Genomic DNA, 13,810 nt, shown 5'->3' with positions numbered 1-13,810 from the left:
GATAAGGTGCGTTAAAAATAGCTGAAAGGCACCAAGGATCGCAGTTTCACTGAAGTAGGTAAAACTCAAGTTGAGCATGATATTGGGTCAGATTTCTCGGCCCGATATCGCTTGTGTGACTGTAGCCTTCCTAGGTGTTTCACATCCTGAAGAAACCTTTCATCAGGGAGCCTACAGCAGCATTCAGAGGTGGTTGAGTTGTGGATACTACGGTATATGTGAATTCCAAATTTAAAAAACTGCAATAAATTGCTTTGCAGTGCCAGTGCTTTTACTAAACCCCATGCAGAAATCTGTCCATTTTCAATTCTGCAGGTCACATACATTGAGAAATGTTTCTGTGGCGATTCTGCATGGAAGACGTGAGGATGAAAAATATCTGCTACATCTCTACATAGCCTAAATCATGCCCTAAAAATAAGGGAACCTTCAGACAATGTTTTTGACAACCCTTGTGATGGAACTCCCAAGACAGAATCCCTAAACGGAACCATTCATTTACATTGGTTGTTTCCATTGTATGTGGAGTATAGAGTAGCACAGCAGACACTGCTATTCTATACTCCAAATATAATGGAAATGAACAGAATCCTTGTCAAATGGATATCAAATTGGTGTCTGACTAATGCAATGGAATTGTTCCATCTCAATACTATGTGATTGTTCCCAGTAAGAGAAACCAAGTAATCTTGTAGATATACCGTTTAATGGCTAACAAAAATACGTGATGTAAATGCGAGCTTTCAGACTTTTACTCTCAGTCCTTCATCAAGGCATAATGAAATGGATCTGAGGATGCATGCATATTTATATACACATTCCTATGACAAGGCACAGACATGGATCTGTGTAATGTAAGGAGCTGCAAGACCTGCTCACATGTACTGACCGTGGACAGCATACAAATCCCCAACACACAGCAGGACTATAAGATCCCAGGGACATTCATATGTTCCACGTCCGATGTTGTGTACCTGATCCTGTGCAGTAAATGTCCTGTTGGGAGGCTTTATGTTGGAGAAACAGGACAAAAACTTAAAGCGAGGAGGAGATCTCATCGCCACACGAGAGAAAGACAGAAATACCTGCGGCTGAGCATTTCTCTAGTCGTGGATACAACATAGAAGATCTGAAAGTTATTACATAGAAAGGCTATTTCTAGAGATGAGCAAATATACTTGTTTCGAGTAATTACTCGATCGAGCACCGCGATTTTTGAGTACTTCCGTACTCGGGTGAAAAGATTCGGGGGGTGGGGGGAGGCATGGGGGAGCGGGGGGTAGCAGCGGGGGACAGGGGGGAGCCCTCTTTCTCTCCCTCTCCCCCCCCACTCCCCGCTGCAACCCCCCACTCACCCACGGCGCCCGCTGAATCTTTTCACCCGAGTACGGAAGTACTCGAAAATCGCGGCGCTCGGGCGAAAAAGGGGCGTGGTCGAGTAGGTTGGCTCATCTCTAGCTATTTCAAGTCACAAAGCTATAGAAGAATTTGGGAATATAAATGCATAACTTATGACACTTAATAGAGGGCTAAATTATTCACGAGGATTCATGTGTACATGGACAGTATGAGAAAACTATAGCACAGATAACACTGCTGCCCTGGTGACTCCCTAACACTAATTCGGGGACCGTAAAACTTTCACTCCCTTATCAGTGACTTCTTACAGATGTTTGTATTTCTGTGCTGGGATTCACTAATTCAGGACCATATAATCTTCACCCCTTTACCAGTGAGTCCTTTTTTAAAGTGCAAATTATTCACATCCATGTATGTGCGTGTGTGTGTATATGTATATGTATATATGTATATCTATATATATTGTAAGCAGCATCCACAACAGGTATGTTTCCGCTGCAGGAAGTCAGGCGGCAGCAGAGGCAGGTGATGGTAGGGCAGAGTGGTTTATTGCCAAACTCTCAGTCATAAACAAACACAGGCTTTCTCCAGCACTATAATGTCCATAAGGCACACAAAATAACAGTCTGTGTAATCAGATGCAGGGATTCTCACCCAACCCTCTCCTCAGGGTTTAGCTTCCCTCAGCTTTCCAGGTTCTCTTCACCCGGCTTTCCAGGGACTCTGCACACAGTCTGTCCCTTCTCTGGTCTAGCTGAACACACTCTGCCACAATCTCTCTCTTACTGAGCTTTTCCTGCTCCTTCAATTATGTTTCAGCTGTGTTCCAGGTTCAGATACTTCCTGGACTGGAATATACGTGTGACCCAGGCAGCCCCTGTCTCATGCAAACTTCGGAGTTATATCCTGGAGTTTAGTCATCTCCGTGGTATATACACACCATCCAGGACTTTACCCCTTACTTCACTACATATCCCCCCCTGCCAAAAGCCTAGGGGCTGGGTATCTACTGCCAGCCCACAATGTATCCTTGACAGGGCGTCTGCATTCCCTTGTAATTTACCTGGCCTATGTTCTACATGGAAGTTAAAGTCCTGTAATGCTAAGAACCCCCGCATTACCCTAGCATTATTCCCTTTTCGTTCGCTCATCCATTTAAGTGGGGCATGGTCAGAGACTAATTTGAATTTTCTACCCAGCAGATAGTATCAGAGGGAGTCCAATGCCCATTTTATGGCTAAACCCTCTTTCTCGACAATTGAATAGTTTCGTTCATACGGGTTTAGTTTTCGGCTCAAGAACATAACTGGATGCTCTTCCCCATTGATCTCTTGAGACATAACCGATCCTAAGCCAGTGTCCGAGGCATCCGTCTGAACTATGAATTCATTTGGAAAACCGGGGCCACCAATACTGGTTGTTGACACAACATTAACTTCAGTTCCCCAAATGCTTGTTCGGCTTCTGGGGACCATGGAGCCATGACAGATTTGCTTTTCCCTTTTGTGAGCTCTGTTAATGGGGCCGCTATTGTGTCAAAGTTAGGGATGAAATGCCTGTAATAGCCTACAATTCCCCCCAAAAGCTCTTACTTGTTTCTTTGTTAAAGGCTGGGGACAATTCTGTATTGCCTCAACTTTGTTGGCGTGGGGTTTAATCAGGCCTTTTCCTAATACATAGCCTAGATATTTTACCTCATCCATGCCTAGGGCATGTTTTTTAGGGTTTATAGTGAACCGCGCCTTTCTGATAGAATTCAGAACAGCTTGAACTCTACTCAGGTGGCTCTCCCAATCCCGGCTAAATATAACTATGTCATCTAGGTAGGCCTTATGGGGACTTAAAATCTTGTCCGTTACGCTCTGGAAAGTGGCAGGAACCCCCTTTAACCCGAATGGCATCCTCACATAGTGAAAGAAGCCCTCAGTGGTAGAGAAGGCCATCTTCTCCTTTGCACTCTCTGACATGGGAATTTGCCAATATCCTTTAGTGAGGTCTAAGGTGGTAATATACCGGGCAGGAGCTAATCGTTCAATTAGCTCATCTACCTTAGGCAAGGGTAGGCGTCAAACTTAGAAACTTCATTCAGTTTTCTATAATCGTTACAGAACTGCCACTCCGCCGAGGGTTTTGGTACTAAGACTATTGGACTCGACCACTCGCTTTTGGATTCTTCAATCACCTCTAGTTCTAACATTTTTTTTTAATCTCTTGCGAAACTATCTCCTGGCGGGCTTCGGGAATTCGATAGGGTTTTACTTTTACTCTCACGTGGGGTTCTGTAATGACCTTGTGCTCAATTACATTAGTCAAACCGGCCAAGTCGGTAAACAAATCTTTGTTTTACTGTATCAACCACTTTCCCTGTTGTTTCTGGTATTTTGATAGGCCCTCCGCTATTATCACTTCCTGAATGCCACTTGTTGCCTCAACCATACAACAAGGAGAATTAAGGGTCTCTCGTTCTCTCCAGAGCTTTAGTACGTTTACATGATATAATTGAAAAGGTTTTCTTCTACCGGGTTGGTGCACTTTATAGTTAACCTCTCCAACTTTTTCAACAATTTCGTATGGCCCTTGCCACTTGGTAAGAAACTTACTCTCTGCCGTGGATATTAAAACTAGTACCCGGTCTCCCAGACTGAATTGTCTAACTCTCACATCCCTGTTATAAACCCTTGCTTGGTTTTCTTGAGCTTTAAGGAGGTGTTCTTTCACAATAGGCATTACTTTTGAAATCCTTTCTTGCATTTGGGAAATGTGCTCTATTACACGTTTGTGAGGGGTAACCTCGGTTTCCCAAGTTTCTTTAGCCACATCAAGCAATCCACATGGGTGCCGACCATACAACAACTCAAATGGTGAGAACCCGGTGGATGCTTGAGGAACTTCTCTAATGGAGAACAGTAGGTAGGGCAGTAAATAATCCCAGTCACGGCCGTCCTTCTAAACCGCTTTCTTTAACATACTCTTAGGGGTTTTATTAAATCGTTCCACCAGACCATCAGTCTGGGGATGATGGACTGAGGTCCGCAGTTGCTTAATTCCTAGCAGTTTATATAATGCTTTCATAACCTTGGACATAAACAGTGTTCCTTGATCTGTTAATACTTCCTTAGGAATGCCGGTTCTAGTAAACATGGAAAACAATTCTTTCGCAATGCATTTAGATGAGGTATTTCTTAGTGGAACCGCCTCTGGATACCGACTTGCATAGTCTAGTATTACCAAAATGCATTGGTGACCTAGCAGATTTTACTAACGGTCCTACAATGTCCATAGCATTACGGTCAAATGGTACCTCGATAATCGGTAAAAGAACTAACGGGCTTTTAAAATGGGCAATTGGTGAGGTTAGCTGGCACGTGGGACAGCTCTGGCAAAAATTCAAGATTTCTTTGTGACATCCAGGCCAAAAAAAATCTCTGCATAATACGTTGCTGTGTTTTATTGACCCCCAAATGGCCTCCCAAGACATGAGTGAGCCATGTTTAATATTGTGCATCTATAACAAGTCAGGACCAGAAGCTGTTCCACCACCTTGTCTCTAACTTCTATTACCCGATACAACATGCCCTGATTCATGGCGAAATGAGGGAACCGATTCTCAGCCCCGGGATTTTGGGGGACCCCATTCACCACAGACACCTTTTTGTGAGCATTTTCCAAGGTAAGATCAGTCAGTTGTTCGGTACCAAAATTGTCCTGTGACACCCCCAAATCAAGTATAGCGGGGGTTTGCAGTAGATCCTCCTCTTCATCCCCTATTAACACTCTCCAGGGAAATTCTGTTAACTTGACCAGGGTCTCTACCCCAGTTTCTGAAGTAGTATCACAAAATCCTTTAGGACCTCCAAGGCCCCTGGGAAGTGTAACTCAAGCCCACAAATCCCAGAATAGCAGAAAGTCTCTCCCAATTATAGTGGGGTGCACCAAATTTCCCACAACCCCAACTTTATGAGGGACCACCCCATATTCGGTGTTTATAGACACTTGAGCCACAGGATAGTCCTTTGTATCCCCATGAATACATAGCACCCTCGTGTTCCTGTGGAATCAACACATGGGGAAGGGAGGCAGACACCAAGGTGATCAAACCCCCCGAGTCCAGCAGAGCATTGACCGTCACATTGTTAATGCTCACTTGACATAGTTGGGGCTGTTGCTCCAATGAGGAAACTGCACTGTACACACGGTGTGCGTATAGAGAACGGCGGCGCCCATAAGTGCAATTCCTTGGTTCCATAAGAGTAGGGCAGCACGCAGCAACATGGCCTGGGACCTGACACTCCCAGCAAATAATGGGGCCAGGGGGACTCTGTTCAGTATACTTCAACCTCTCCTTATTCTGCTGCTTCTACTCTGGGGCAACTTGGGGCTTTGTTTCTCTAGGCTTGGCGCCCTGTTTAAAGCTGCGGTAAGGAAATCTTCCTCCAGCAGAGCCAACTAAAGTGTCCTCTGCAGTGACATATCCTTCTACCAGGTTTGCCAATTGATCTGCGTTTTGTGGGTCTCCCTGAGCAACCCAGCGCTGTATGGATTTAGGTAGAGACTGAATAAATCTGTCAACTATCACTCTTTCTATGATCTGCGTAGGGGAGGAAGTCTCAGGCTGCAGCCATTTTTGAACAAGATGAAATAGATCGAACATCTGTGACCTGGGAGGCTGATTATCGCTATACATCCACTGGCGAACACATTGAGCTCGGACCGCCATGTTTACTCCCAGGCGAGCAAGAATCTCTGCTTTTAGCTTGCTATATTCCTTTGCACCCTGTTGGGTCAGGTCATAAGCCTTTTGGGATTCTCCCATTAAGTAAGGGGCCACCACATCAGCCCACTGCTCAGAGGGCAGTTTTACCCTCTCTGCTATTCCCTCAAATATGGTTAGGAAGGCTTCCACATCGTCCTCTGGGGTCATCTTTTGTAAAGCCCCTCTCACTGCTTTCAGGGCATCTTTACCAGTACTTTGGTCAGAGTGGACTGAAGTCTCTTTCACCCTGACTGACTGTCAGCATAGCAAGCTGCTTCACAAGGAGCTGATCTGTCTCCTGCTGCACCTGCATAGCCTTCACATGGGCTTTTTGCTGCTGGGCACTTGTCTTGTGTTGCTGTACATTCATCTGTACTAGTTGCTTCACCAACTCCTCCATACTTGCAGCGGTTGTTTGCATTTTAACTGCTGTCTGGAGGCACACTCACCGCTGTATAAATTAATGCCAGCGCATCCTCCACCATATGTAAGCAGGATCCACAACAGGTATGTTTCCGCTGTAGGCAGTCTGGCGGCAGCAGAGGCAGGTGATGGTAAAGCAGGGTGGTTTATTGCCAAACTCTCAGTCATAAACAAACACAGGCTTTCTCCAGCCATATAATGCCCATAAGGCACCCAAAATAACAGTCTGTGTAATCAGATGCAGGGATTCTCACCCAACCCTCTCCTCAGGGTTTTGCTTCCCTCAGCTCTCCAGGTTCTCTTCACCCGGCTTTCCAGGGACTCTGCACACAGTCTGTCCTCTCTCTGGTCTGGCTGAACACTCTGCCACAATCTCTCTCTTAATGAGCTTTTCCTGCTCCTTTTTCAATTATGTTTCAGCTGTGTTCCCGTTTCAGGTACTTCCTGGACTGGAATATACGTGTGACCCAGACAGCCCATGTCTCATGCAAACTCCGGAGTTATATCCTGGAGTTTAGTAATCTCCGTGGTATATACACACCATCCAGGACTTTACCCCTTACTTCACTATATATATATATATTATATACACATACATATATACATACATACACACACACACACATATATACATACATACGTATACATACATACGTATACATACACACAAACATGCCTCTTCAGACCCATTTCATTATGCCTTGATGAAGGACTGAGTAAAAGTCTGAAAGCTTGCATTATCATGTACTTTTGTTACTTTTTAATGGGTATCATATCTACAAGATTACCTGGTTTCTCTCACTGAGAACAATCCCATTTTGCTCTACTGGCTAACACCGTGCCAAACTATTTCATTATCTCCATACTATTTACAGTATTTTGCGGTGGATCCCTGAGACACAATCCCACAGCATAGTCCGAAACACCATAGGAGCATTCGCTAAACACAACTGAAAACTTTTTCCAATTTTTACTGAAGCCTCCTCGAAAGAGGAACCCAAAGAAGTCCACAGTGAGCACCGCAGAACAAAAGGCAGGACATCATTTAGGTGTCACTTTTTTTCTTGTTTTATTTTTACATGACGTAATACAAGGCAATTACCATAGATCTAAGTCTATACGTTTTTAATACTTAAACAGTTAATAATAACCATACAAATATTTTTCAGTCATGGAAATTTCAATATAAGGATTTAACTTAGAAACTAATATATTGTAAAACCTTTTAACTTTTTTTTTTTATTTTTTAATTTTTTTTTACCATTATTTTGCAATGTTAATGGGTATTCCAGTGCAAAAATAGATCCCATTAAAAACAGCTTAAAGTGCTTGGAATGAAGGACCAAAAATAATGAAACACAATGTCTGTAAAACATCACATCACATGGGAGAAATGTTTATGGTTATGAGCTATACAGATATGCCAACACATAAAGCTTCCTCACCACCAGTAGCATTTTTTTTTTGAGCCAACCAGAATAAAGACAACTTAGTGGCACATGATTTCTGGAGAACAAGTTAATTCACAAAATCGGCAGAGTGAATTCCTACCCATTTTTAAAAAAAAAAGTTTTTTAACAAAAAGCTGGAGAAACTTGCCCTAACGGTTAGACCTGAGCCTATTCCTACCAGGAGTTGGCTAAGTGTTCCGGTTAATGCAATCCTCAGGCACAGATGACGTATAATACATATTCACTGTCGTGCGGACGTGAAGAAATGTATATGTGCAGAATATGTTGCAGTATCTGGTATCGGACCGATATCACTAACTTGGCACTATACCTATGACATCCTATAGGCACGTAGCACAAGCTGTCATTTTTTTTTTAGCCACTTATCGTATCCTGACATTTTCGCCATCTGGTAAGGCAGTGTTTGAAAAAAAAGGAAATATCACACTTTGTGTAACACGGAAGGTGCAGGAATGAAGCTTCTTGCATAGACTGAGGTAAAACCCACAAAAATTGCATTGATAGGTACGATAAGCTTGTTCTAGCACTTTGAATACATTGGGGAAGGCTTATTAACGTAGAAGCACTGCAAGGAAACTCTTCATGTAACAACTACTACTCATTGTCATCTTCTGATGTTCTTTTATGACCACCGAAAAAACTCTCTGTTCTACGGAATAGTGGCATTTCTCCCAAAAAGTTTAGTAGGAGGGAACTTTTAACTATACTATAGAGTAGTTTGTTTCTGAATGGATATGCAGACAAAGACAGAATGTTAAAATAGGAGTTTTTTTTCTTCTTCTCATTACCGTTAAATAAAACTACAGGACCCAACAAAAAAACTTTTCCGAAGATTTCTGCATGTGTAAAACTAATATAAATAAGCTGCTACTTGTACTAATGCCCTCTGGGAGTTTACCTGTAAACCACACATCCAGGACTCTTACAGTTTTGTGCAGGTCACCATAGCATATAATGTCTGATTTAATGGTTATCAGTTCAGTTCCTAATCTACGATGGTGACTTATCTGAAAACAGGGGGGTGGATTGGGCTTGAACCTGGGGTATAGTGAGGGAGTGGGCTGTGGTGTCAGTGCTAAACTTCCCATTACCTGCATGTGACGACCGCTCCTCGTAGCCGTAACCCTCCCTGCACTTCTTATCAGAGCTGGAGTGGCACCTGTCCACCCTGCAGCACGACTAGACGCCACAATGTCATTGATATACTGGCATTACTGTGCAGATGTCCGTCAGGCTTCATTGTGATATTTTTTTGCATAGGCCACCTGCAGTCCTATGTAAAATCGCTAATACAGTAGAATTTCAGGATATCGCATCTAGTTCAAACTTAGCTCTGCTCCATTTTATCCCATTGTTCCATTTTAAAATCTCCATTTCATTCTGATAGAATGTGGCAGTGAAACTATAGAACGACGCAGAAAAGTCTATGTTGCAAGATTTTGGCAAGGTTTTTCTTCTTTTTTTTTTTTTTTGCTTCGCTCAGAAATAAAGCACCTGGACAACCTCCCTTTCCGAAGCCCCTCATCTAAAGGTAATGGCACACAAAGACTAATAAAAGCACAAGTAGAAGAAAATGGGCAGGTCAACAAAAACGCTAGTATGGTTGTATCGAACACTGACTTTCTGAGATGCGTTACTCTATTCTAGTATTTCCAATGATTAACCACCTTCTTCCATGCTAAGCCTTGATGGAAGGAAATCCAACTGCAATCAGCTCAACCAACCTAGCATGTTTCTGTACTTTAAGATGCCCTAGGGTTCCATATCCTGGAGTGCGTTGGTTTAGTAAATGGAAGAGAAGGAGACAAGACCTTTAGGACTACTGAATTAACCTAAAAGTATCAGCTTTGCAGTCTGAGAAGAAAGTAAGACAAAAGGCAACTAAAATGTTACTTGAGGGTCCAAAAAGAATACAAATAGTATCGAAGAGAATAGTCAAATGCAAAACTAACACCACAGGACAGATGTAACAATTCTACCAAAAACAAATTGAGAAAAGCTAGACAGTCTGCAGTAGAAAGCTAAGAAAAAGTATCCTGTACTGTGCATTGCATCCACGCATGATACTTGATGGACCATGTACTGTGCATTGCATCCATGCATGATACTTGATGGACCATGTACTGTGCATTGCATTCACGCATGATACTTGATGGACCATGATCTCCTCTACTGATATAAAAACTGGCACATGTATAAATGCGGGATGCAATGACTCTTCAGATAAGGATGTTATACTGGCCTGGTTTGAACTGCCACTTTTTTTGTTTCCTTATTGCTGATATTTGCACACTTATAGGGGTCACTACGAAATGGTAGGCCGTGCCTCGAAACACAGAATGTACTCGTGGTAGCTTAAATGGTAACATCAAGATAACCCGAACCACTTACTGTAGAACATCACAAGGTATTAAAGCTAGTCCTTCTGGGCAAACCATGTTGGAACCTCTAGAAGAAGCCCTATCCATTAATAAATAGTTACTAGTCGTCATTTGTCAGTGGTAAGATTGTTGCGTTCCTGGAAAAAAAATACAATAAACAATACAAAATTTACATTGTACATAATAGCTATCGTTACAAACCCACGTTCGAGCAGGATCCAGTGGGTCCAACACTAGAGATTCACATTGTCATACTGTTGGCCTCTACGTTCAAGTCTTCTACTTGTGTACAGTACAACAAGGCAACACGAGAGGCACCGCCTCTGTTATGGAATTGTGTCTGTCATTGCATTGATTTGCATTGCATTGAGTGGTAGCTCTAGTTGTCCGGTATGTGATGCCTCCAAGCTCCGGTCCTAGAGACCTAACTCCCTGGCATTTATGTCCCATCTGGCCACGGGAGGCATTTCATACAAATCCTCCAGGTATCTGCAGTTTGGCTTGTCACACGTAGCTTTCTTTCACTTTCTCGTCCTGAAGAAAAGACGTCAGGGCAGACAGATCTACTACAGTCTGGTTTTTGTGTAATGACAAGTCCTTCAAAAGATCGTCATCACTTTGGTCCTTGGCAAAGTTAACAAACACCTAGAGAAGATAAAAAGATGGCTATTACTTTCAGAATGTCCTTATGATTCCTGACGCATCGGCTTGTAAATAAATATTCTGTAAGTATATTCTATGTAGAAAACGAGATAATCTTAAGGAAATCCCAAGTGCAACATCAGCATCATCCATCTCTCTAGTTGTTCTCTGCCAACGCGTTGGAAGGTTTAGTGCTGACTGGGCTCGCCGTACCGCTACTGCTTGTTATCTGCGTGACACATTATTTCCCACTCCAGGAAATGTGTCAGCGGCATTTCCATTACCTTTCCCTACACAAGTGTCCGGTGGAAGGCGCCTACTGTCATGTGACATCGAGCACCGAACGGTTAAAAAGAAAGATATAAAGCAATTCAGCTGGAAAAGAGGCATCATGGAGCATAACTAAGATACAAACCGCAGGATTCATACATATTCATTCTGTCATTTAAGTATGGTCATCACTGGTGCCGCTTTGGGAGTTCATCAGTTTTATCTTGGTAAATGACTGGAGATTCTTTGAAGTGTACCTCTGAGGCCGCTTCCACATGGGCGACAAAATCACGCGATTGTGTCACTATGCGACAGTGCTACAAATCGCATGTATGTAGAGCCCATGCTTTCCTATGGGTTCTTCCACACGAGCCATGTTGTGTAGCCTGCAACACTACAAAATCGCAGCATGCTCTATACAGCCGCGATTAGCGGGTTTTTTTTGCAGCCTGTGTTTTCCTATAAAGTCTTCCTTTCTGTTGCATCACATGAAAATGCAGTTTTCGTATGGTGCGATGCAAATTTTACAGTAGGAAATCCTACTGTAAAAAGTCCTAAAATAAGCCCTAGCTGCCTAAAAAAAAAAAAAAAAGAGAAATACAACACCTAAGAGGGGCTGTACGGCTCCTGCGCACGTCTCCTGAAGCTCCCCGGCACTTGATTGAAGTTCTCCAGCATAGCTTCCTGATCAGGATTTATAAAAACCCTGCCTCCAGGAAGCACTGCTTCTAATTGGCTGAGCGATGCGGCGCTCAGCCAATTAGAGTCAGCGCTCGATGAACCAATTACAGCCATTCACTGAATGGCTGTGATTGGTTCATCAAGCGCTGGCTCTGACTAGGAAGCTATGCCGGAAAATTTCAATCAAGTGCTGGGGAGCTTCAGGAGACATGAGACGAAGCTGGATGGCACCTATTAGGTGATGACTCTTTTTGTTTTAGGCAGCTAGGGCTTATTTTTCAGGTAGGGCTTATATTTCAAACCCCTCTCCCACCTTCCTGAAAATCATCGCGAGAAAACACAGCAATATCGCACAGAACACAGATGCGATATTGCTGCGATTTTCTCACTTTGCCCACGTGGAAGCGGCCTTACTGGGCTTGTACAACGCCTTAGTCACTCACATGACAAAGAAGTTACACGGCGTGTCGTGTAATTGGTTAAAGTGTTGCACAGTCTGGCCAAGACTTCTTATAGCATAATTTGCATTGGCAGTCAGAAAAAATTGGGGGGCAGCAATTTAAAAAAAAAGCCATTCTAAGCCTGCTTGGAGGACCTGTACACCCTATAGTGCTTATATAGAAAATAGTATTAATGCAATCTTTTAAAGGGTTTTCCCACGAAAGAAGATTTTAATCCATTCACAGGTCAGGTGAGAAATGTCTTATTGCTGGGAGCCCCTTCACTGGGACCTCTACTGATTACTAGAACGGGGTCCCGAGTCACTTTTTCCTCCTTATCAAATGAGCACAGTAAGGCTAGTTTCACAAGGGCGATCGCAATTTTACTGCAAAAACTGCCGCCTTCGATAGAATCGCACAATTTTTTTTATCATGAAAGTCGATATGACTTTCTAATGTTAAAAACGCATGGGAGATTAAAAAGAAGAAAAAAACCTGAAAAATAGAGCATGCCGCAATTATTTTTCACGCAAGAGTGAAAACATCGCAGATGTGAAGGAAACCATTGAAAATCATTGGTTTCATAATTCTGCGTTTTTACTCAATTTTATCGCCCGTGTGAAACCCCCCTTAGGAGGATTTTGAATGGAGTGGTGGTCAAGCTGGAACCCTGCTGCTACATTCAAAGTTTACAGGGCTGACAGAACAGTTAGGTACAGGCCTGGACTGTTTCTGGCAGCCCAATAGACTCTAGATGGAGCTGCATGCTCGACTGCTGCTCAAGTCAAACTCCTTCCTACTTCAAAACTGCAGCGAGCAAAAACGGAGCTCTTGGAACCACAGGTGTGGTGATCGGTGGGGTCAGTAATAAGATACTTATCACCTATCCCGTGGACAGGTGATAGATGTGATTTGTGGAACAACCCTTTAAGATATTGATAGATGTTTGACTGGCCAGTAAGCCTGTATGCCAGCAATAGAAGTGGCAATGCTTACTTAGTAATGCTGCAGATTTTGCATGTGCTATATAAAAAGTCGCAAACAAGTGAATAGACTCCATCTGTGAATACATTTTCAGGTTTCTTCCTAGTAAACCTCTTGCTGATGATTTGTTAACCTTTACAAAACTGAATTTTATCTGATTTCATGTTGTCTACAATGAGCTAGAATTATTATATATGATCTCTATACAGGGTTTGCATTGAAACCATTGTTCTACCACTAGATGGCGATGTAGACCATAATATATGAACAAGACCATAGTAAACAACCTCTAAAAGGACAATGTCCATCATATCGGCCTAGACTAGAGAAAGAGGAATCAAAAGAGAACATTCTGATTACAGCAGGCAGATCATTTCAAGCTGTTACAAACTACAGAATCCTATG

At 42.9% G+C, this 13,810-nt stretch overlaps 1 protein-coding gene across 3 annotated transcripts in view; it reads right to left on the bottom strand.

Annotated features, from left to right (window-relative positions):
• Nucleotides 1-8,097: 8,097 nt before the first annotated feature.
• The window catches only part of ABCA1 (ATP binding cassette subfamily A member 1), a 99,899-nt gene continuing 94,186 nt past the window's right edge, over nt 8,098-13,810 (bottom strand). For all 3 annotated transcript variants that reach the window (XM_066604327.1, XM_066604326.1, XM_066604328.1), the window contains exon 50: nt 8,098-11,033. In XM_066604327.1, coding sequence (XP_066460424.1) covers nt 10,893-11,033 — 141 coding nt within the window. In that variant the 3' untranslated portion in view covers nt 8,098-10,892. The remainder of the gene's footprint in view (nt 11,034-13,810) is intronic.

The sequence above is a fragment of the Eleutherodactylus coqui genome, chromosome 5, assembly GCF_035609145.1.
Source record: "Eleutherodactylus coqui strain aEleCoq1 chromosome 5, aEleCoq1.hap1, whole genome shotgun sequence".
Classification (NCBI taxonomy): Eukaryota; Metazoa; Chordata; class Amphibia; order Anura; family Eleutherodactylidae; genus Eleutherodactylus; species Eleutherodactylus coqui.
The sequence above is the reverse complement of the archived record's forward strand: the minus strand, read 5'-3'. Positions and strand labels throughout refer to the sequence as shown.